This window comes from Rhinolophus sinicus, linkage group LG04 (genome assembly GCF_036562045.2).
Source record: "Rhinolophus sinicus isolate RSC01 linkage group LG04, ASM3656204v1, whole genome shotgun sequence".
In the NCBI taxonomy this organism is placed as follows: domain Eukaryota; kingdom Metazoa; phylum Chordata; class Mammalia; order Chiroptera; family Rhinolophidae; genus Rhinolophus; species Rhinolophus sinicus.
Window position 1 is genome coordinate 112406049 of NC_133754.1, and position 23620 is coordinate 112429668.

A 23620-nucleotide genomic window follows, 5' to 3' on the forward strand; every position below is an offset into this window, starting at 1 on the left:
GGCTGGATGGACTGATGGGCCCCCTTACTTGGCAGGACAGGAGCCAACCTCTGACCATCACAGCACGTGTGTAATGCCTGGGGATTCCCAGCCACTTTGGCCTCCAGTGTGAGCACAGTCTGCAAACACAGCCAGGAACTGCATGGAACTGTCACAGCTGCTCACTATGTCTGGAGTGGAGAGTGTGGCTGGGAGGTCCCCCAGGTCTGGGCAAAGCTCCATGGGCCACTGATGAGCAGGTGACCCAGATCAGCTGTTGGCCCTCTCCCAGCTGGATTTTCCTAAGCAGACCCGAGTCCAGTGCCCTCGGGGAGCTGCTGAGAGAAAAGGAGGAGATGACTGTTAGAAAGTGACTGGTGTTAGGTGCAGACAAGTGGCAGGAAATGCCCCTCAGCCACCACCGCCATTTTTTTATGAGCTGCAACTCCAAAACAGCTGGGGAGAGATTAGCCAGAGTCGTTAGAAATTCCAGGAAAAAGACTCCACAAGCACCAATGACAATTAATCCTTCAAGTTTCACAAAGGTAGGCAGAAGGAGATTTAGGGAGAACCCACCTCCCACTCCGACATGCACCCCTGTGCAGCTTCATGTGGTACCATGGGGTCTACCTCTCCACAGGGTCTGGGCAGCTCTCAGGAAGCCCTACATGTCCCAGCCTTGTTCATCTGGGTCAGGCTGCAGTTTCTGGATTTTTCCAGGATGTCACGTGTCATGCTGCACGAGAACCTCACACCTCAGTGTCTCCTGCAGGAAAATAGGGCCTGACTCATCAAATATATGTCATCTCTCCAGCTGAAGGCAGGTCCACCCATGAGGGGGGTGATGGGACCTGGGCAGGGAAGGGCCCCGTGCCCTGCTGGGACACACTCATGTTCCCGGAAGTACTTGCTTCCTGCCCTTCCTGCTCAGGCCAGCTTCCTGGAGACTTGCACCCACACTCTGCTTTGATGGGGTTTCTAAGAGGAAAGGAAAATAAGGGACAAAGTTGCAAGAAGATCTTCAAATATCAGAGTTCACATAACTGGGCTATAGGCTACTAGTATGTTGGTCTGGGATTGCCAACCGTAGCAGGATGGGGAATCCAAGCTCAACCTGGCTGCCCCCAGGGTGAGCACTGACGGGGCTCAGACCTGGCCTCAGGGCACTCTTCAAGGCCCATCCGGAAGCTCACACTGTCCAGCACCATGAGACCCATGCCCAGCCCACAGAGTGTCAGGCATGAGAATGACTGAGGTCCACCCTGCACCTCCATGGGCAGCAACAGCAGCACCTCGCTTGGGGGCCTCAGCCCAGGGTGCACACGGCCAGAGACTGCCCAGAGCTTCTTTGGGGACAGGGCCCACGGATCAGTCAATAGTCTGGGCTACCGTCTCAGGGTCTTGCTCACTGTTCTCGTGCCCTACTCAGCCCAGCCAGCAGTGCTGACCCACCCTATCCTGCAGGTTCAGGTCCCCGGCTGAACCCCCTGCCTTCTGGGGTCCCTGGCATCCCCCAACACTCTCATCAATGAAGCGGCACTGGTGGGGGAACTGTGGGACAGACAGTGCTGTTTCAGCCCATCACGTTGTCCTGTTGACCTCCGCAAGCTGATGCTCCAGCCTCAGTTTGCTGGTCCTCCCGATCAGAACAGCCCACCAAGCCCTTGGGGGCAGGGAAGGTCAGAGAGGCCGTGTGCAACACACCTAGCAGTGGGCCGACCCACCCCATCGTGGCTCCCTCGACAGTCAGGATGAAGGAGATGGACACCCGCAGAAGGGACCCCCACACAATATGAGAAGCCTCCCACATGTGTAGGGAAAATGCCTAGTCCCAGATGTGACAATGGCAAGGCACCACAAACACTTATGGCTAAAAAGGAAAGTAGCACCCCTCCCCCAGCGTGCAGACACACTCTGGCCACACAGCGCCCGCGGTGCCGCTGAGTGTATGCACCCAGCACGAGCATGAGCACCTGCACCACGCACGTGTCTGGCCCTGGAAATGTAGTCACCACACGTTAAACGGTGAGGCTTTTTTTTTTTTTTTTTTAAGGGGGTAAAAGTACCAGCAGTGAACAATCCAAAAAGGAAATTACAAAAGTGACCCCACTTACAATTGCATCCAAAGGAATAAAATACCTACTGTGTTTCCCCAAAAATAAGACCAGGTGTTATGTTAACTTTTGCTCCAAAAGACGCATTAGGGCTTATATTCTGGGGATGTCACCCTGAAAAATCATGCTAGGGATTATTCTCCGGTTACATCTTATTTTCAGGGAAACACCGTAGAAATAAACTTAACCAAGGGATGAAAAATTCATACACTGAAAACTAAAAAGCATAGCTGAAAGAAATCAAGGAAAACTTCTTAAATCTAAATAAAAAGGCATCCTGTGCTCATGCATCAAAAGACATAATATTGTTAAGATGTCACTACTCAAAACGATCTACAGATTCAATGCAATCCCTGTCAAAATTCCAACAGCCCTTTTTGCAGGAATGGAGAAGACAATCCTCAAATTCATATGGAATTGCAAAGAGCCCCGAAAAGTCAAAACAATATTTTTTAAAAAGAACAACTGGAAGTCTCACACTTTCTGATTTCAAAACTTACTATAATGCTACAGTAATTAAAATAGTGTGGAACTGGCATAAAGAGGGACAGACACACCAATGGAAGGGAAGAGAGTCCAGAACTCATGTATATGGTCAAATGATTTTTAACAAGGCCACCAAGATTTCAATACGGAAAGAATATTCTTTTCAACAAGTTGCGCTGGGGCAACAGGATATCCACATGGAAACAAATGAAGTTGGATCCCTACCTCAAATCACATACAAAAGTTAACTGAAAATGAATCAAAAAAACAAATATAAGAGCTAAAACTATAATACTTTTAGAAAAAAGCAAAGGGGTAAATCTTCATGACCTTGGATTTGGATTCTTAGATATTATACCAAAAGCACAAGCAACAGAAGAAAAAGATAAATTGGACTTCATCAAAATTAAAACCCTGCATCAATGGACATTATCACAAAAGTGAAAAGACAACCCACTAACGGGAAAATATTTACAAATTATGTATCTGATAAAGGTCTAGTGTTCAGAATATATAAAGAACACTTACAATTCAAAAATAAATAGACAAATAACAGGTCTTCAAATAAATATTTGTACATGAATGTTCATAGCAGCACTGCTGACAATAGCCATAGGTGGAAAAAGCCCAAATTCCATAAACAGAATGGACACCCAAAATGAGTATTGGGTATCCATACAACGGAGTATTATTCAGCCATTAAAAAAAAAATCAATGAACTTCTGATACACACTGCAACAGAGATGAACCTAAAAAACATTATGCTAACTGAAAGAAGCCACACACAAAAGGTTACATATTGTATGATTCCATTTATGTGAAATGTCCAGAATAGATAAATACATGGGGACAGAAAACAGATGGAGGGTTGTCCAGGGCTGGGGGAAGAGTAATGGAAAGCTGTTGTTCAATGGGTTTGGAGTTTTCTTTTGGGGTGATGAAAATGTTTGGGAACTCGAGAGAGGTGATGGTTGCACAGTATTTTGAACACACAAAATGTCATAAACTGTGTGCTTTAAAATGGTTAATTTCGTAGCATGTGAAATTCATGTGCAGCACGCCTAGGAGTGGGCCCTGACCTGCCCCAGCGTGGCTTCGACGGTCAGGGTGAAGGAGATGGACACTTGTACTTTTTAAAATAAAAAATAAAAGGCTCGTTTCTCCATTTGCCTAGACAAACAACACAAGGGCTGTCAGTTCCTGTGCTCTGAGGTCAAAGCCAGCCATTGGTTGGAATTCTAACTATATTTATCCCTGGATGACCTATCACTTTGGGGGGAAGTGAACAGACCTTCCATCCTTAAAGCACAGGGCCAAGCCCCATTCTGGGCACACGGTTAGGGTCACCCACCAACCCAAAAGGCTGAGGACCAAGGCAGACAGCAGCAGCGGAACAAAGACGGAGCTAGAAGAGAAGGACAGGTTAAAGACAGGGACACAGCTCCACGCAGGAGGCTGGCAGAACACTGGGCACACCTGAGACACGGAGGTACTGCATAGAGCCTGGCTTTCTCACCTGGCACCAAGTGCCACCTTCCTGCCGAAAAGACATTATCATCCACATTGCATTTACGAAACCATGGACACAAATGGGGTTGTCAGCGCCTGGTATTTGTTCAGGCCCTTGAGCCAGAATAACTTAAGCTGCACACATGCCCACCCTTGAACCCTAGCAGAGGTGTGTCCATCTGCCGAGGGTGAGGAGGCGCGACACCCCCTCTCTGCTAGAAGTGGGAGGACAGGTGGCCCACCCGGCCTACCTCCCAGGTCACTGTGGGAACCAATAAGAGGATGACCCTGAATGAACCATGAAGCCATAAAGGCCAGCCCCAGTGTGAGCCCTGCCGTACTACTGTCACATTGATCATTTAGAAGCTGAGTGACCACTCTGCTTCCCCCACTCCCACCATTTAGGAGTTAGACTCTTCCAGCACATTCAGTAGAGAACATTCTTTTCTGGCTGATACTCACTTCCAACAGCAAATCTCGTTCTTTCAGAATAAGGCCCTGCCCTGTGGCCAGATGCCACGAGCACAGAGGTGAGGGGACGGCCTCAGAGGAACGGATGCCCAGAGCTGGCAGGCTCCACACCAAGCCCCGAAACCTTTTCCCAATATTAGGCCATCAGCAGCCATATCTAAGCCCAACTGGCCCCAAACAAACACCTGAGCAGTGCAGAAGCTCACATCAAGCACATTTCCAACCCAATATTTTCAATAAAAGCAAACATTCTTGCAACTGCAAGGAGCCTGACTGCAAGTGGCTCTCTTGGAGACTCATCTCATTTGGGAAGTGTCAATGGACAGGGGACTTCTCATTTCCCCACCTCCTCCAGAACTTCTTAAATTCACACAGTGAGAATTCCTCATTTTAAAAGGATTAATCGTTATCCCTACACATGTCCAACACGCCACACCTCCATCTCCACGTGGATAGTCCTTCCCCGGGTATTTAGGGATCTCAGGGTCTAGGATTTAAATGTCAGCTCTGATCACCCAGATTGCAGTGTTGAAGCTTGGTGGGCTCTCCTTTCCCTCCAAGCACATACATGCTCCACTGGCCAACAGGGCGGGCCATGAGCCCCACTCAGTGTCACCGGGCACCCGTAAGGGCTGAGGACCTCCGGACATGGCTCTGCCCCAAGAAGCTTAAGGGTGGGTGAAGTGGGCACATGGCAAGAGGCCACAAAGGCCCACCAGTTCTGGTGGCAATGGACACAGAGACAGGGCCCTGGCAAGGAAGACAGGCAGAGCCCAGACAGATGGAGGGACACACAGGAATTGGACGGGATCCACGCCAGAACCCGACCCCTTCTCCCCTCTCTGGTCCCCAACCCCTGGCCCTGCCCATCATCTCTCACCTGGATACTGGCTCCTGCCCCCACCCTTGTCATCAACTATCTCTTTGGCAGCCAGAGGGACCCTGCCAAATCCTCAGTCCCCTTCTGTAGCTCCTTTGCAGAGTCTCCAACATGGCGCCTGCCGCCTGGCCACACCACAGGCCGTCCCTGAGGTGGCGTCCTTGCCCCCACCCCTACTCTTGGCCCCACAATGCTTCCTCACGACTCTGACAGGGCTCCCCAGGCTGGCAGGAAACTCCCAATCTACAAGTCTGACTCACATAGAAGAAACCCTATAAGTGGCAAGAGATCTCAGGAACCCCGAAGTCAGTATGGCACCCCACAAAGAACACACACCCCATACATTTTTACAAAGGAATAAATGAAACTTCTGTCACTGAAGAACTTACACAGCAACTTCAGCTTTCAAACTCTTTAAAATCAATTTTACTCATTTGCCTCCAAAAACACTTCAAGTTCAATAGAACAGGTGACTGAAAGAAGGCCAGCTTTAGGATGTCTGATGCTTTAACGAAATTATTCCTATTTCCCAGAGACAGAGACTCTTCACATCAGGGTTGGGACCAGGTGGTTAGACATCTGAGGCATTCCCTAGAGCAACGGGGTCACAGTGCAGACGCCTAACCACAGGCAGGGGTGCAGGGCACACGGGGTCTGGTGGAAGACACAAGAAGCTGTCCAGTGCTTGGCCCAAGTGGCTCTGTGGCACCCTAATTGGGGAGGAAGGTTCCCAACGTTGCCGTGGTGCCACACTTCTCTACCAGACAAGCCGCTCAGAAGGCACCTGGCCGCAACATCCATTCCTTCCCAGTAAAAGCCAGGTCCCAGGTGAGGCTCAGTCAGTGCTAGTGATGGCCAGATGGGCTAGCCAGGTGCCCTCGTCCATGTAACCAGCCATGGTCAAGATGGGGTAGAATATGGGCTCCTGGCTTCCTGGCTAACTACGCGTCCAGCCCAGCCCAGGGGAGATGCCTTCCCAGAGAACATGAGAAGGGGTGCTCATGGTGCTGAGGGGAGCGCTCCCTGGGAGCAGGCTCTGTCCCTAGAAAGGAGCTGCCCCAACCATGCTGTCAGCTGGCACACTGCCAGAGTCCTCCCAGCAAAGACTCAGTCACATGAGTGTGGGTAACCTCAGAGACCCCTTTCTAATCTCCCCAAAATGGGGTGCGCTGGAGGGACATGTTGGATTGCAGGTGGGACAAGACAAAACCTGTTACTTTAACAGTTACGTTTATTTTTACAGGTACTGTCTATGGCAAGTGATACTGAAGTTCTGCTTCAGGGAATGATACAAAGTTTCCTTCTAAAAGAAATATTCCTGGAGAGGAAGGAGAGAGAGTGAAAGGCACTGTGGGTCCTTCAACAGGAAATGGACGGTAAGGAGGAACCTGGTAAAGTAAACCTGCCGAGACCTGTAGTCTGGTTGACCTACTGCCCAGTGTTTCTGCCTCAGTTTCCACGCTCGAAACATGATCTGGTGAGAAACATTAACTTCAGGGGAGATGGGGTGACAGGGAAACTGTAACATTTTTGTAACTCTTCTGTAAGTCTAAAATTCTCTCAAAATAAAAAGTTACAAAGTACTCAAACTTCTAAAACGTGAGTTGAGCTGTTGAATACTTAGTAAACAACAGTACAGGTGATAAGTGGATCTGGAAAGAGCAGCAGGTCATCCAGGAGGAATATGTGGAGATTGGAAAACACGGGATCATGTCATACACCTTCCTGTTACATAGGAGAAGGGCCTGGCCCAGAGAGGTAGGGAGTTTGCCCAGGGCTGTGAGAGCCTGCGGGGGGTGGGGGGAGTGGTGGGGAGCCATGCTGGGGAGACTCCAGGAGGCCGTCCAGCCTCAGGGTCACTTCTACAAGTGACCCTTGATTAGATGTAGAGATGTGCCCTGTGACAAGGGGAAAGCACATCCCCTTTCAGACCCCAGGGCCACCCCACATAGATGGAAACAAATCTGTGCTGATCCAATGATCTGTGCCTATATGGGATCACATCAAAAATCTCAGACAAGAAATAAAAAACAAGGAGATAAGGCCTCCCCAAAACAGCCCCTTTAAGGTGTCAGGACACATGTCTCTCCCCGCCTCTGCCAGGGACAATCCAGCAAAAGCCCTCAGCCCCTGTCCCCTGCCTTCTCCATCTCAAAGTCTAGCTCAGTCAGACCTGGCCTTGCCTCCTCAGCCCAATGGTGAGGGCCCCTGACAGCCAGACAAAGGTTCTCCCAGGGCCTCACACCTCCCCTGCCTGGGCACAGGGGAGCTCTAAAAGCCCAGGAGGAGGAAGAGGCCCCTCCACTCTCAGGGCACTCAGGGCCACCTTCTCAGCATCTCTGGAACTGAGGAGCCACAAGGGATCAGATGGCAGCTCTCACCCTTGGTCCGGCCATGAACTCTGAGAGGGTGCCAATGGTGGGTGTGCGTAAGGGCACCGTTCTGGTCTGAGCCCAGTGTTCACAGCCCAGGCTCCGGTTCTGGGGGGGTCTCTGCCGCCCTGGGCACCCACAGGAAGGTAGCCTGGCAGGCCAAGAGATTTCAGTCCCTGTCCCACAGAGTCCCACCCCCTCCGCACTGGGGTCCTATCACAGGGACTCAGGCCTGGCGCTGACCAGCCTGAGCAGGCCCTGTCACATCTGGCTGCCTGGCTCCCCACATGGGAACTGGCAGAACTAGACACCACAGCGGATGTTTAAACACCGTCCCACAGTTAAAACCAGCAGAAGGTTCTCCTCTCTGGGGATCAGGGACCACCCACAACCACACACACCTCTCTTGCCCCGAGCCCTGTTCCTGGCGGCCTCAGAGGGCATACAGCCCGGCCCAGCCCCTGGTAGTCCAGCGGAGGCCCAAACACATGAGAACCTGTTGGAGCAGTTTGGGCAGCAGTGTCGCCTCCTCTTCCTCCTCCTCCATTTACTTCTGGGTGGGAAGGGACCTCGGCTTTTGAAAAGTAGGCGCAGGGCCAGGTCATGGCCATGGGCAAGGGGCCAAGCTTCACCTCCCCCACCCCATCTTGCTCAAAGAGCATAAGGTCAAGTCAAAACCCGGGTGTCCCTGTCTGGAGCAAAGAGGGGAAAGGAGAAACATGCCTACCAGGGAGGAGGCGGCAAAACCACAACACCCCCACCCGCACAGACACCATTCTGTCACCCACTCCCGCCCGGGGACCCGCAGGCCGCTGGGTCCAGGGGCCCGCGGGGCCGGACAGGGGTCCCGCACGCGCGGACGAGGCCCGGGAGCTCCGGCCGCGGCGCAGGGTGGGCGCGCCGGCCGCCCCCTCCTCGGGCCGGCGTCCGCCCATCCCCGCCAGCGTCCGAGCCCGCCGCTCGCGCCTCCCCGGGCCGCGCGGGGAAAGTTCCTGCAACTTCGCGGGGGAGGCGGCGGCCGGCCTGGGCCTCAGAGCCAGCCTGCGCCCCGCGGTCAGGCGCCAGGCCGCCGGCGCCCCAACTCTCCGCCCCGCCCGCCCGGCCCCCGGGCCCGCTTTGTGCGCGGCGGCGAGGGGCGCCCGCAGGCCTGGCCCCCGCCCCGGGCACAAAAGGGCGCGCGGCCGGCGGCCAGCGGGGCCGGGCCTGCGGGGCGCACGGGCCGGGCCGAGCTGGGGGCCGGGGCCGCGGCCGGGGGTCGGACTGCGCTCACCTGCCGTGGAACCAGTCCTTGCAGGCATCGCACTCGATCATGAAGCGGGTAACGTCGTAGGGCAGCCGGCAGACGCAGTAAACCGGCACCGTCGCCATGTTCGCGCCGCCCGCCCGCCCGCCGCCCGCGCTGCGCTCCGGGTCGGGCCGGGCGGGCCGGGGCCGGGGACGGGCCGGGGCGCACGACAGCCCGCGCGCACCCGCGGCGCGTCCACACAAAGCGGGGCGCGCGCAGGCCGCGGGGAGCCGCCCGCCGGCCCGGGGGCGCAGGGCGCGAGTGTGCGCGGGGCCGGCGCGCGGGACACAAAAGGGAATGGACGCGCGGGGGCGGCGGGCGGGCGGGGAGCCGCGGCCCCACCGAAGGGACCCCCGGCCGCCGAGCGGCCTCTACGTCAGCGCCCCGGGTGGCGCCGCCTCCGCCCGCGGCCTGGCCGCCGCTCCCGCCGCGGGAAGGCGGGCCGGGGACAGCGGGGAAGGCGGGAAGGCGGGCCGGGGACAGCGGGGAAGGCGGGCCGGCGACCTGCTGGGGAGAAGATGGGCCGGGGACCTGCAGGGGTGAAGGTGGGCCTGGGGACCCTTCCGGGTGAGAAGGTGGATCTGGGACCTCTCGTCGGGGTGGGGGGAGAAGGTGGTTCAGGGACTCTTCTTGGGGAGAAGGTGGGCTAGGGGACCCGCCAGAATAGAAAATGGGCCGGGGAAGCAGGGAGGGGGAGACGGGAGACTCGGGAGACCCCCTGCGGGAGAAGATGGACCAGGGTATGGTGGGGGTCGAACATGGGGAGGGACCTACAGGGAGGGCAGGTGAAGGGCCCAACGGGGTGGGGAGGTGGGGGTAAGGAGAGATGGGGGTACAGAAGACGCCTGGGTGCGAGGTGAGACTCCGTAGGATGCCCTTTCTCATTCAGAAGGCTGAACGACACTACTTGGGTCTAACTTTGTTCTGACCCAGCAGCAGGGGTTCCTCAGATCTCTTTCTTTCTGCTCCCTTCCCTTCTGCCTCCCCCCCTCTTTCCTGGCTGGGGACACCCCACTGTCCCTTACACTACCCCTGGACTTCGCTGATGCTGAGTCCCAGAGGAGGACAGAATGCAGGGTGCCCAGTGCACTAGCACAGGTCAGCTCTATAAAGAGAGAACGGTTATCTGGAATTGAGCTGCCTGGAAACCCTGGTCAGAGTCCCATGCCTGGGTGATCTAGGGGGCAGGGAGGACAGCAGGCCTCAAGCCTCTTGTCCGTGTCCCAGATTGTTGAGCCCCTCTGGTAGCTGGGGGGTTGGGAGTGGGATGCTGGAGGTACTGTAGCACTGCTCTTGGCCGGGCAGCCTTTGCCCTGAAGTGGTCCTGCCTCACGTGGCTGGTCAGGATCTTTGGCGTGTACGGGCCTGCCACTCAGCTGGCAGAGATCTTTTCTCAAAGTGTCCTATAGCAGGCCCTCCCTGCCCCTCCCAGCTGCTGTGTACTGTGCCCCCATGCTCATCTCAGGGAGATGGAGAAGAGTGGGCTCCTAAATTGGAATAAGGAGCCTGTCTCTGTATATGCTCTCTCTCTGTGCCATCTTGGCCACTGCAAGCTCAGAATTTCAGACTTGGGGCAGAAAGTCGTGCAGACCACCTCACAGTGGCATCTTTGACAGGCCTTCAGCTGAGCCAGCAGGGCTTGCAGGCAGCTCAGTTGAAATCTTCATGCCTAACTGAGTGGAAATCTGCCCCCACATAGCAGCCATCCTTCCCCACAGCCTCAGCAGTGCCCAGGGCAGTGCCTTCACTGGGAGGGACAAGCATGAGGAACATGAGTGGAGAAAAGAAACTGGAGAAGAGAGGAGGGGAAAGAGGGCTAAGCTCCCTCCCCCACTCTTTCATACCTTGGTGAGCTACTCAAGGTCTGGCGCTAAGGCCTACCTACCTGAATTCAGCTGTCACCCTCCCCTCTGGAGTGCTTCCTACTGGTGACGGCTTGTATGGCTCCGAGAAGGGAGTAACTATTAAGTATTGTCTACCACTGACACCCTGGTGTGAATCCGGGCAGATAAACAGTGCTCAGCCTGCAGGTCCGAGCGTGCAAGGAGGCCCAGAAAGCCGAAAAGGGCACTGTTGTTACCTTCTCCTCTAGCAGCACTGAAGCACTCAGACCAGCAGTGTCCACATCCATCCATGTGTGGTCCACTGAAGCCAGAAACTTCTGGAGGCCCCTGTGGTGCAGGGGAAGCCACCCTGACTGTGAGCAGGCTCATCTCTGACACATTTCCTTGTTTGCACATAGTGATACTACCCAGTATTTATCAAATGCTTATGAGGTACAGGGCACTGTGCTTAGTTCTTCCCAGACATGGACCAGCACTCACCCAGCTGCTTATCATATCCCCTGGGGAGTGATGATTACATGTAACACCTTAGGTGTTATTGACGCCACTTTAGAGATATGTATATAGATAGGTGTCACAGACAGGTATGACTGGTGCCATTTCCAGGAGTGAAAACTGAGGCTCAAAGCAGTTAACTGCCTCATGAAGGAAATCAGCGGCCTGGTGGGACAGGGGAATAAGCCAGGAACCCAGACTAAATCCAGAGCCAGAGCCTGTGCTGTACCCCTTGATCACCCTCCCCCGCCCACCCCAGGATGCCCTGAGCACACAAAATGTCCTGGGAGCCTGTCACCCCACCCCACCCCCAGTCATTCACTGCTGGCCTCGGGGACTCTGCCAGCATCTGGAAGTGTTCACTGAGACTTTCCCACTCCATTCAGAGCTCTTCTTGGCTGCCGGCTGACTATGGACTAAAATAAGTCTCAGCACGGATCCCAAACTCTTCCTCTCTTTGGCTTCTCGCTATGACTTACCCGTTCACTCCCATCGAAAAGCATTCCCTATCTCCATGTCCTCCCTTTCTCTCATTCATTTACTTAAGCATATACTGAGCACCTGCTGTGTGCCGAGCAGTGCTGTACCCACTCTGTAGCCCCTGTCGGGCACTGAGCAGTCCCAAGTCTTGTGGAGCTTGTACTGCAGTAAAGGGAGATAGTGACACTTATGCAAGAGTTTGTGGACTGGGTGCCACAGTGCCCTGAGGAACCCAGCTCAGGATGGGGGCTGGGCAGAGGTGACCTGGGAGCAGAGCCCTGGGCAAGGGCACACAGACAGGGGAAGGAGAGCAAAAGGGAACTTCCTCAGAAGGACCCAGAAAGGAGGGGCCAGTGGCCTTAGAGGTCCAGGCGTCCTCTCTGGCCACAGGTGTACCTGGAACTCTGCTGCCTCGAGCTTGGTGGCCTCTCCATGTGGTCTGCCTTTGCCTCAATACCTGCCCACCAAATCCCCCCCATTCCCCTTGGTGCAGCATCCAGCAGTCTGAGCAGCAAGACCTCACCACCCACTCCAAGTGGCTTGGCCTGCTGCAGGGGGTGAGGCTCCCAAGCGGCTTGGCCCCATTCTGCCCTTCACCCTCATGCTCCCAGGGAGCACCACTCTAGCACTGTGCACCCAGCTGTGACCATCCCAGGCCACGACCTGTTATTTACCTTGTTATCCAATGGAAAACAGCATGTTCCAGTGTGTGTTTATTCAGTCACTCACTCAACAAGGTGCACTGAATGATAGTCCAGGGTTTTTAAAATTGTGGTAACATACACATCATAAAATTTACCATTTTAACCATTTTTAAGTGTATGGCTCTGTGGCATTAAGTACATTCACATTGTTGTGCAGCCATTACCAGTATCCATCTCCACATCTTCCCAAACTGAAATTGTCCCCATTATGCACTAACTCCCCGTTACCTCCTCTCCCTGGCCCCTGCAAAACTGCCATTCTACTCTGTCTTTATGAATTCGACAACTCTAGGTATCATATAAGTGGAATAATATAGTGTTTGTCCTTTTGTGACTGGCTTATTTCATTTAGCTTAATGTCCTCAAGGTCCATCCATGTTGTAGTATGTGTCAGAACTTACTTCCTTTTAAAAGCTGAATAATACTCCACTATATGTGCATATCATGTTTGGTTATCCATTCACTGTTGATGGACACTTGGGTTGTTTCCACCTTTTGGCTAGAGTGAATTATTCTGCTATGAGCATGGGTGTACAAATATCTGTTCAAGTCCTTGCTTCACTTCTTTTGTGTGTGTGTGTGTATACCCAGAAGTGGAATTGCTGAATCATATGATAACTCTATTTTTAACTTTTTGACGAAGCACACATAGCAGCTGCACCTTTTTACATTCCCACTAGCAGTGCACAGGGGTTCCCATTTCTCCACATTCTCATCAACACTTATTATTTCCTCATTTTGGGATTTTTTTACGTGTGTTTGTTTTTTAATTATAGCCATTCTAATGTGTGTGAAGTAGTATCTCATTGTTTTTACTTTGTTTATTTTGTTTATTTATTTATTGGTTCTACAGAAACTCCTTGATAATTGTGGTTTTGATTTACATTTTTCTAAGGATTAGTGATGTTGAGCATCTTTTCATGTGCATATTGGCCATCTGTGTATCTTCTTTTCTTCCTTCCCCTTATGTTTTCTTCGAGAATTTTATAGTTTCAGTTCTTAAGTTTAGGTCTTTGATCCATTTTGAATTAATATTTGTATATGGTGTGAGTTAAGGGTCCAACTTCTTTCTTTTGCATGTGGATATACAGTTTTCCCAGCACCATTTGCTGAAAACTATCCTTTCCCCCATTGAATGATCATGACACTCTTATCAAAAGTCATTTGACCATGTGGGCAAGGGTTTATTCCTGGGCTTTCTATTGTATTTCATTCTTCTGTATGTCTGTTCTTCTGCCAGTACCACTGTTTTGATCACAGTAGCTTTTTAATAAGTTTCGAAATCAGGAGTTTTGAGTCCGCCAGCTTCGTTCTTTTTCAAGATTGTTCTAGCTTACAAATCCATATGAATTTGAGGATTGGCTTCTCCATTTCTGCAAAAGGGGCTATTGGAATTTTGGCAGGCATTGCACTGGATCTGGTACATAGCTTTGGGTAGTATTGACGTTTTAACAATATTGTTTTCTGATCCGTGAACATGGGATGTCTCTCCATGTATTGTGTCTTCTTTAATTGCTTTCAGCAATGTTTTGTAGTTTTCAGTGTACCAGTCTTTAATTTCATTGGTTAAATTTATTCCTAGGTATTTTAGTTTTTGATGGTATTGTTAATGGAATTGTGTTCCTAGTTTCCTTTTTGGATTATTTATTCTTAGTGTGTGGAAACAAAATTGATTACTATGTGTTGATACAGTATCCTACATCTTTGCTCAATTTGTTTATTAGTTCTAGCAACTTTTTTGTGGAATCTTTACAGTTCTAAATCTTGCTGATTTTTACATGATATAAGATCATGTCACCTATGAATAGAGATAATTTTTATTTTCTAACTTGAATACCTTTTATATCTTTTTCTTGCCAATTGCTCTGGCTAGAACTTCTATGTTGGTAGAAGTGGGGCGTCTTTCTCTTGTTCCTTATCTTAAGGGAGAAGTTTTTAAGTCTTTCACCATTATGATGTTTGCTTAGGGCTTTTCATATATGGCCTTTACTATGCTGAAAAAGTTCTTTTTCTACTCTTATTTAGTTGAGTAGTTTTACAATGAAAAGATGTTGAATTTTGTCAAGTGATTTTTCTTCATCAATTAAGATGATTATATTCTCTCCCCCTTCATTCTGTATATTACATTGATTGATTTTTATTGACTTAAAAGATGTTAAACCAGCCTTGCATTCCAGGGACAAAGCCCATTTGGTCATGGCATACAATCCTTTTAATACGCTGTTGAATTTGGTTTCCTAATATATTGTTGAGGATTTTGCATCAATGTTCATAATGGATAGTATTTTGCAGTTTTCTTTTCTTGTAGAGTCTTTGTCTGGCTTTTGTATCGGTAATGCTGGCTTCATAGAAAGGGTTAGGAAGTCTCCCCTCCTCTTCAATTTTTGGAAAGAGTTTAAAAAGGATTGGTGTTAACTTTTCTTTAAATGTGTGGTAGAATTCACCAGTGAAGCCATCTGGTCCTGGGCTTTTCTTTATTGGGCATTGTTATTATTATTATTGCTGCTGCTGCTTCAATTTCCTTAGTAGTTGTAGGTCTATTGAGATATTCTATGTCTTCATGATTCAGTTTTGGCAGGTTGTGTGTTTCTAGGAATTTGTCCATTTCATCTAGATTATCCAATGTGTTTGTGACAACTAGTGCAGGTTTTACAGCAGTGAACAAGGCAGACACTTTCCTACCTCCAAGGAGCTCATATGTCAGAGTAGCAGACAGACAACCAGTAACTCTTGGGGGTGGGGGGGTGGGGGGGTGGGGGGGTGGGGGGTGGGGGAGATATAAGAAAGGAGATACTAATTCAATGCTGGATGTGTGCTTTGTAACAGATGAATCCATCTGGTGAATGCAAAGACCGTTCTAAGAGCGGGCCCTTCTCGGGGTACCTGGACCAAGCTGGTCTGACCCAGAACTGATTGAAATGAACAGTGACCTATGGGAACTTTGGGAGCCTTCTGAATTTTTCTGTTAGGTACGAAAGTGTGCCCTTTCTTGTTGACTATCTCTAGGATGGTAGTGTTATGTGGAAGCACTGAGTTTGTAGACAAAATCCCCTCAGCCAGATGACCATGTAATTTACTATCCGAAAGGGTGCTGTTAATAAAACACCAGAACGGGCTATTCTGGGCAAACTGGGACCAGGATGACCCTTCCACAGCCCAACTGGGGTCAGTCAGATCTGCAGAGATGAACATGCACAAATCCCAGGAGTGGGCACAGTGTGATGAAGTCTGGGTAAGTCTGCCGAGCGTGTCTCCAGCTGTTTGCTTCATGAGCTATTGGTGCCTGCTTGGGCACAGCAGGCCACGGCTGTTCCAGCCACATGCCCTGAAGTGGCTCCAGCTCTGCCTGGGTAATTCCCACCTACCTCCAGGTCATTCCTCAGAGACTCCCTAACGCCTCCCTCTACCTCCACCCATAGGAAGTTCCCCATTGCCTCCCCATTTTCCTTCATAAAACATAGAAATTACCATTGCGGTTGCATTTTCACCTGGATTTATTTTCTCTTGTGTGCATTTTCACCTGACTGTCCCTTTCCTGCTTGGGTAAAGTGCCACTACATGGGGAGGTCTCTGTTTTGCTCACTGCTGTCTCCTCAGCAGCGAGCACAGTGCCAGTCCCAGTAGACCCTCCATGAAGTGACCAACAGGTGGACAAAGGGGCCAATGGAGAGCCAGGAATCCCTCTATGTAGGAGAGACCTGAGATCTTTCTTTCCAGATGCATGGGTTTGGGAGTACTCGGTCAAATACCAGGTGAGGAGCAAAACTTCGGTTTGAAATCAGCCTCTACCTGTTGGAGAGACAGGGCCACAGTTCTTGCTACCCAGGCAGGTTTATTTGAAATGGGACTGTCACCTTCCTAACATAATTACAACTGCAACAATCCTTTCTAAATAAGGTCCCCTTCTGAGGGACTGGAGTCAGGACTCCAACATCTGAATTTGGGGGGACACAGTCCAGCCTCTAGAACAGGGTGAGGTACCTAGTGCAGAGCCTGGTTTGGTCTGTCTAAAGGTCTGTGCGTCACCTGTGGCCCAGGCTGTGTGAGGGAAGCTAACAGGATGAGGGAAGCCCTGCATTCCCACAGCCTGGGGCCCATGTGGGGGAAGTGAAGGTGTCTCCAAGCAAAGTGGCCGCTGCAAGGTTCACTCTACCAAGTGGGGAGTAAGGAGTAAAGGGTGGGGGGAAGTAAGTTAGGCATTCTCAGAAGAGGGTAGAATAAGACCACTGGAAGAGAGCCGCTCCTGAGAATACCCACATCGGGAAAGGACTGGCGCCCTCCCTTTGTCCTTGCAGATGATGCTATAGATGAGGGGACTGACAGATAAATGAATTATCTCTTAAAATTCTTGCTTTGGCCTGGGTTTTTAGAATCATAAAAAAGCCAGGACATTAGAAGTTCCCTGTCGACTGGAAAATGGAGAAACTGAGGGCACAGTAAACTTAAGAAGGAAAATTTACTCTCACTGGCAATCAAAGCACATGGAAACCAGAAACCATTTTCCCATCAGCCTGGCAAAGGGAGAAGTGGAATGCGGTCAGTTCTGAGGACCTAGACCCCCTTCGTTGGCCTCCAACCTCTCTGGGTTCCTTCTGCAGAAATGCTAATCACCTGCAGAGCGTGTATGCCTCCCCTTCTGTCACCACCTGGAGACCACTCACAAACTCCAAAGGGCCACCAGCACGCCCTGAACCCTCACCCTGCAATGGTGGCTTCTCTCCATCCACTGCTTCCTGCCTGGGCCCGAGCCAACCCCTCTGCAGAGAGACCACTGTCCTTGTCACCCCTGCTCCCAAAGGCCCTTCCTGCTACACGCCCCATCACCTCATTTTATTTTCATCCTGTGAAATAATCTTACTTGTACCCATGTATACCTCTCACCCCCTCACTCCCAAAGAGTAAAGGTCATGAAGGAAGAGCCCTTGCCATCCTCTGCACGGGACCTGACACCGACCATGCATCAGTACTGGGGGTGCCTGGAGTAAAGCCATGGCCAGCCACACCTGGAGCTACGGGGCTGCGGTAAAATATGGAATGGTAGGGAGAAACAGCCAAAAATGATGCCAGGTGGGGAAACTAATGTTACAAAATATGTACGGAGGGCTAATTTTCTGCAAAGAAAACCAAAACCAGCTGCATATTGCATAGGAAAAGGAAAGATAAAGAGCAGATATTAACAGGTGTCTTCGGATGAAAGAATTTCTGGTGATTTTTCCTTTTTGTTTATATTTTTAAGTTATTACAATAAACATTACTTTTGAAACGAGAAAAAGAATCAATAAAAGCTTTTTTTTTTTTTTAAAGGAAGAAAAGAAACGGGCAACTCCAGGTCAGAATTCGGACCAAGCCCTAGCCGGCCCCGCACAGCCGCTGGCCCCTCGCCTGTCTCAGGATGTGGTCCTGGTGATGTGGGCGGGACGGCCAGTGTGCCCCCAGCCAGGCGTGGTGCCCTCGGCTTCCCGCCCAGTCTCTATTTCCCTCCCTCCCCTGTCGGGACCCATGGGCTGTTCTCCAAGCGATGGACCTGCCCAGAGAAAGCGAAGGCTGTGCGGGATCGCGGCAGGGGCGGCACTGCTGGCCTCGGGAGCAGTGCCCGGCACTGGGAGTAGGGCTCGCCACGGAGGAGCCTGCGGTGGACACCGTACTGACGAGGTGACATCCAACCGGCCCGCTGGGCTGTGGTTCTGTGGACGGAGCCGGGTCCCCCGCCTCCCATAGCGGGGCTGTGGACACCAAGCGGTGTGAGCGCAGGGGTTTCAAACCCGCGCCCCAGAGCGGTGGCGGGGCCAGCACCGCTGACCGGACTGGTCACGGAGGAGCGGCGTGAGACAGGCGTCCTCACCACCTCCACCTGTCAGCACCACCCCGGAGCCGCAGCGGGGCAGGCGCACCGCACTTCAGGTCCGCGCGCAGAGCCGGGCTGTGGGCACGCGCTGCCCAAGAAGGGCGGTATGCCGGTCGTGCGGGGTCTTCTACGGCCGGGTTCTGGGAATCATGACTTCAGCGCTGACCGTGCGGGAAAAGCCCCGGCCGCCGCCACTTTCCCTCCCCTAGGACCTTGTCGGCACTCTGCGTGCGGAATTCAGCTCCGGGAGCCTGCGGTGAGGACGCGCCATCGCCTCCGGCGGCCTGGCCGGGGAAGCAGCGCGGGAAGCGCAGGACCGCGGGCATCCAGGAAGGTGCGCGCGCAACGCCAGCTCGAAACGGAGAGCTGAGCACGGAAAGCAGAGCAGATTGGAGCCGCCCTGCCCCGCCCTGCGCACAGGCCCTGCCCCATCTACGCAAGGCCCCGCGCAAAGGCCCGCCCTCCCAACGCGAGGCCCCGCTCCAACCCTACGCAAGGCTCCGCCCCACCCCACGCAAGACCCCGTTCCCCGGGGCACCGGCCGGAAGCGCGCTGTGTCCCCTCCCCCGCGTGCCCCACTGACTGCGTAGCTGGCGGAGCAGGAGGCGGCCTTCCTTCCCCTCCGGGTCCCGCCAGCGCCCCAGCCCGCCCGGGTTCCGTGCAGTAGGCGCCGAGCGCGCGCTCTGTCCCTGCAGCAGTGACGCCACGGCCACACTGCCAACAGCGACCTAACACGGATTCCCTCAGGGCCAGCTCTCGGGGGCCAAGCCGAGGGAACGGGACAGCCGAAAGATAGGGCTCCGCAGCTTTGAGTGTGGAACCGAGTCCAACAGCACGGGCTTGGAGCTGTCTACCGCTTTTTAGCCCTGTCACCTTAGCCAGGGTTAAAAAACAAAAACAAAAAAAAGCCTCTGGTGGTGACTGGAGTGTCGTTTTGATAGGATTACTGTGAGGATTAAATGAGCTAAAACACCCAGAATAGTGTTCCTAAAGTAGCACTTCCTATTTTAGCACCATTATTGAGGTTGTTAGAACACGAGAGATTTATAATAGATGCTCAGAAAACAAGAACCAATAAAAAAAAGTATTCAGTGGCTACCGTCTCCCTGTCCTGTACTAAGCACTGAGAACTCACTGATGTAGAAACATATGGGAAAATGGGGAAGAAGACATAAATCTGACATGCACAGTAACTCCAAATGATTTATGTGGATACTCAAGCATAACTCCCCACTCCTATAGCGTGGGCAGTGCAGAGTGACTCTCCAAAGAGCAGATGGAAAGGGGTGGAGGCAGTTTTACAATGCAAAAAATTGACCAACAGTGTAACTCAGCGAGATGATCCAAGTCAATCAACTGTGCTAAGTCGTGTTAACAGTATGTACGGCAGTTAACTCATGAGAAAAACGGACCTATCCCAATTATGGGCACATTCAACAAAATACCTTATTAGCACTCCTCAAAACTGTCACAAAGTTATCAAAAACAAGGAAAGTGACAAACTGTCACAGCCAAGAAGAGCCTGAGGAGACATGACAACTAAATGTAATGTGGTGGATCCCAGAACAAAAAGGGATATTAGGTAAAAACTAAACAAAATTCTGAATAAATGGATTTGGTTAACAAAGAAAGCAGTTTAATAAAGATCAAATTTATTTCTTCTTCGGGCTTTTTTAGAAAAACAAATGTCTATTTTCAAGCCTGCTCTATCAAAGAGAATGATAGAGCAGAAAATCAAAATCATTTTGATTTTTTTGTAACTGTAACTCAGACAGCAGCATCATTTTCATATTAACTATTTATGTATGTTCCTTTAGAGTTGAAAACCTGGAATTACTTGCAAAGGACAAAATAGTTCTAAATCTTGTTTATTTGACCAAGCTCTTCAGAAGCCATTTCAATTTGAATTATACCTCAGTAAAATTTGTTTTTACAAGGAATTTAAAAGCCACACCATACTTTATACTAAAAGAATAAAGATTTTTATTAAGCATTGTAAGTTGCATTCAATAGCCTTCAATACACCACACCACAACCCATCTACAATCAGTCAAACCCAACAGCAGTTCATTCTTGCACAATCCATGAGTTAGGGCAAAACTCCCTTCAACTTACAGTAAGATCCTACTCAGGTCTTGCGGGCAGGGATTGGGGAATTACATCTCGTTTCTGATCACTAATGTGTGATGAAGAGCATCAGGAGAATTATATGAAAACGAATAAGAAGTGATTCTGATTTCAAAGTACGTTGTTTGGAAACATTAACAAAAACATCAAAATGATATAAGTATACCTGCTTCTACTAAATTCTTGATGGGAAAGTTCTCAAGAACAAGCAATTTGTTTCCTGCTACAGAAGGGGGGTTGTTTTTTTTGTTTTTTTGTTTTTTAAAGATCAAAGGGATTTTTTTTTTTTTTCACAGAATTTCATATTTTGCTAATATGAAGGCATAAAACAGCAACAAAGAACAATAATGCATACAGCAGTGAATACACCAGGGTAATGTTGATATTCGAAACAGCTAGATAATTTTTGGGGGGTTTTAGAATAAATGCAACAGAGGTCAATAATCACAAAATTTTAAGGTTAGAGCAAGATCAGTCAATGACTAAACAGAGTTAACATCTTTTATAGGACTATTACTGATTATTAGCATTTTTGTTTTGCAAATGGGCACATACTGGTAAGAATGGAAGAAAGGACAATAACATGCATAATATTAACTACACACTTTAAAAATTATGAACCATGCAGAAGTTTAGCTCAAGTAGTAGCACTAATGGTCTACATCCGATTCAAAACCACATAGTTCATTGATCACAGATGCATGGTATTAAGTCACGAAAAGTTTCAGAACACATTGTGTTGATTTTGAAAGGTCATTTGCATCTTCTATGATTTCAACTTTATCTCCATTTAACTTGCTTGTAAAGTATGTATGATGTACTGTATATTGAAAATCAGCAGAACGGCAATATTACTCTATAATTTTTTAGTTTTGATAGTTGCACTTTTTCTTTTAACACAAAAGAACCACATCAACAGTGATGAAATTTAAGTAAGAAAGAAAAAACTGTGGTTGTGCCTTATTTCTTTCATAATCATAAAATCAAAGCCTTAAACAAAGCTTTCTTGTGAACAGTAATGCAAAATCAAAGATAATGGCATACATATGGTGCCAAATGCTAAAAATGATATTTTAAGCTATATATACTTAAAGACTGCCAAAATTTGTTTTCTTTATAGTTCAAGAAACACAACTATAGGCTTTTGTCATAACCAGTTTAAACTTTGTGTACTTCATTTTAAGTGTGGGAGTCAAATGCTCTTCATTTTCTTTCTCTCTTTTTGTTTTATTGTAGCATTTTGACTACAACTGGTTAAAACTAAAAATGTGTTGTTTAAATCTCTGGTATCAAAGAGGGATCCGAATTTCCAAAGTCCTCATTTTTCTCTTACGGAAAGGAAAAAATGTACATAACTGTAGGCTCTCTTTCTCTCCAGATATTCCTAAATCCTTACCCTTCCAGCATCCTTCACCCTCTATAAAAAATAAGTTTATTCTTCTTGCTTTAAGACAGCCGCCCCCAGAGCATCAGCTCCACGGCAAGCACTGTCTGTGCTTAGTGCATTTAAGTGAGGATTTGTATTGCACATCTTAGAGTCATTGTTCAAGGCACTTTCCGAGTGGCTGGGGGCCCTGGCATCGCCTGCACTCCCGTTCATCTGGGAAGCCGGCTTCTCCTCAGCCACTGCTCCATTTTCAGCCAGGGACCCGTCTGAAGACAGGGCAGAGGACTTGGATTCCCCGGATCTTGACTTCAGTTCTTTGGCCACTTCTTCCGCTGAAGCAGCATAAGGAGGCTTGCCCTGTTTAAAAAGAAGGACGACAAGCCGTAAGGCAGCTTTCGATAAACAGCAGGAGAGAGAGGTGCTAACTGAGGCCTGATGACACTTGCTGCAGATTCAAGAACAGAACACAGTGCACGGCCGTGTCCCTCTCTACTCTACACATTCTATTAGATACACTCTCTATACTGTGACACATTCTGTCTTTGCTTCCGACTGACCTTCACCTGGCAGAAGCTGCTCCTGTCTCAGCAGCTTCCTCCTGTGGCCCCGTCCCCTGTAGTGAGTGTCCTGATGATGAGGGAGATCCTCACTCGAGGAGCCCTATTTGATGCTTTTGTGTAGCAGCAAGTCATTTCAAGTAACAAATGCCCCTCAATAAATCTGCTCTGAAATGTCAGACGATACCCCTCCCCCGCTGACCAGCAACTGGCACATTTGCCTGTAGCAGGCAGCAGGACACTGGTTCCTATTGGGAAATGGAGAAATGAAGCAAATCAAGTCATCGCTGAGCAACCTCATCAAGAAACAAGTCTGCACTGATAATAGCTACATGTGTTTGTTTATCTCTTCTGAATGGGTCTCCCCCTCCTCCTACCAGATTTAAAAACAATTCTCTGGGGGAAAAAATGAATGTTGAGCCTGAGTGAGCACAGCTCCTGAAAGACAAAGCCTCTCTGTAAGGCACCGTGAAGACACACTGAGATCTTTCGGTTGCTTGCACCTCAGACCACGGGTTTCTCGGCCTGGCCCATGACGTTTGGGACCTCAGAATTCTGTCATAGGCCGTCCTCTGCACAGTAGGGTGATTAGCAGCTTCGCTGCCCTCTGCCCAGAGAGGCCCGCAGCACTTGCAGCTCAAGCTGGGACAATCAACTATATCTCCAAACAAATCCAGTGTCCCCTAGGAGTGACATGGCCAGGGATGAGAACCACTGTCAGAGAATGACTGGTTGCTGAAGAAAACCTTAGTGGTCTTCACCTTCAAATGGCCCTTTTCAGATGAGAAAACTGAGGCCCAGAACAGGTAAGCTGCTTATAGATCTTCCAGTTTCACATCATATCCCCTTTCAACACGAGGACGATGCATCGAGTTAGTGCCTTCTAGTCTTTGTTACTGAGATTCGGGGTCTTTGCCTGGTTGAAAACAAAGGCCATCCCCTCAGCCCAAAGTGGGGCTGGAGGTGTACGCCTGTCCCCCCACCCCCCACACACAAACCCGCCTCAGGGACCCTCTCCTACACCAGTGGTGACCATGTTCTCCCTCTGGGGCAATGTCCCACAATATCTTCTCATTTTAGTTTTC

At 50.2% G+C, this 23620-nt stretch overlaps 2 protein-coding genes and 1 long non-coding RNA gene across 7 annotated transcripts in view; 1 reads left to right on the forward strand and 2 right to left on the reverse strand.

Annotated features, from left to right (window-relative positions):
* PHF2 (PHD finger protein 2) overlaps positions 1 to 9251 on the reverse strand; it is a 90990-nt gene extending 81739 nt beyond the window's left edge. The window contains exon 1 of the mRNA XM_074330235.1: positions 9082 to 9251. Coding sequence (XP_074186336.1) covers positions 9082 to 9179 — 98 coding nt within the window. The 5' untranslated portion in view covers positions 9180 to 9251. The remainder of the gene's footprint in view (positions 1 to 9081) is intronic.
* Positions 9252 to 9422: 171 nt separating this feature from the next.
* Positions 9423 to 19559, forward strand: LOC109434749 (uncharacterized). Of its 3 annotated transcripts, none has more exons than XR_012495660.1 (4): positions 9423 to 9525; positions 9557 to 9641; positions 15446 to 17824; positions 17924 to 19559. It is a non-coding gene; the product is annotated as an uncharacterized LOC109434749 (long non-coding RNA). The 3 variants fall into 3 exon arrangements; XR_012495661.1 differs by having other exon boundaries at positions 15446 to 17656; XR_012495662.1 differs by lacking the exon at positions 17924 to 19559 and having other exon boundaries at positions 15446 to 15588; positions 15707 to 17825.
* An 864-nt stretch (positions 19560 to 20423) lies between these two features.
* The window catches only part of LOC109434748 (constitutive coactivator of PPAR-gamma-like protein 1), a 102524-nt gene continuing 99327 nt past the window's right edge, over positions 20424 to 23620 (reverse strand). For all 3 annotated transcript variants that reach the window (XM_074330234.1, XM_019711969.2, XM_019711967.2), the window contains exon 18: positions 20424 to 22335. In XM_074330234.1, coding sequence (XP_074186335.1) covers positions 22024 to 22335 — 312 coding nt within the window. In that variant the 3' untranslated portion in view covers positions 20424 to 22023. The remainder of the gene's footprint in view (positions 22336 to 23620) is intronic.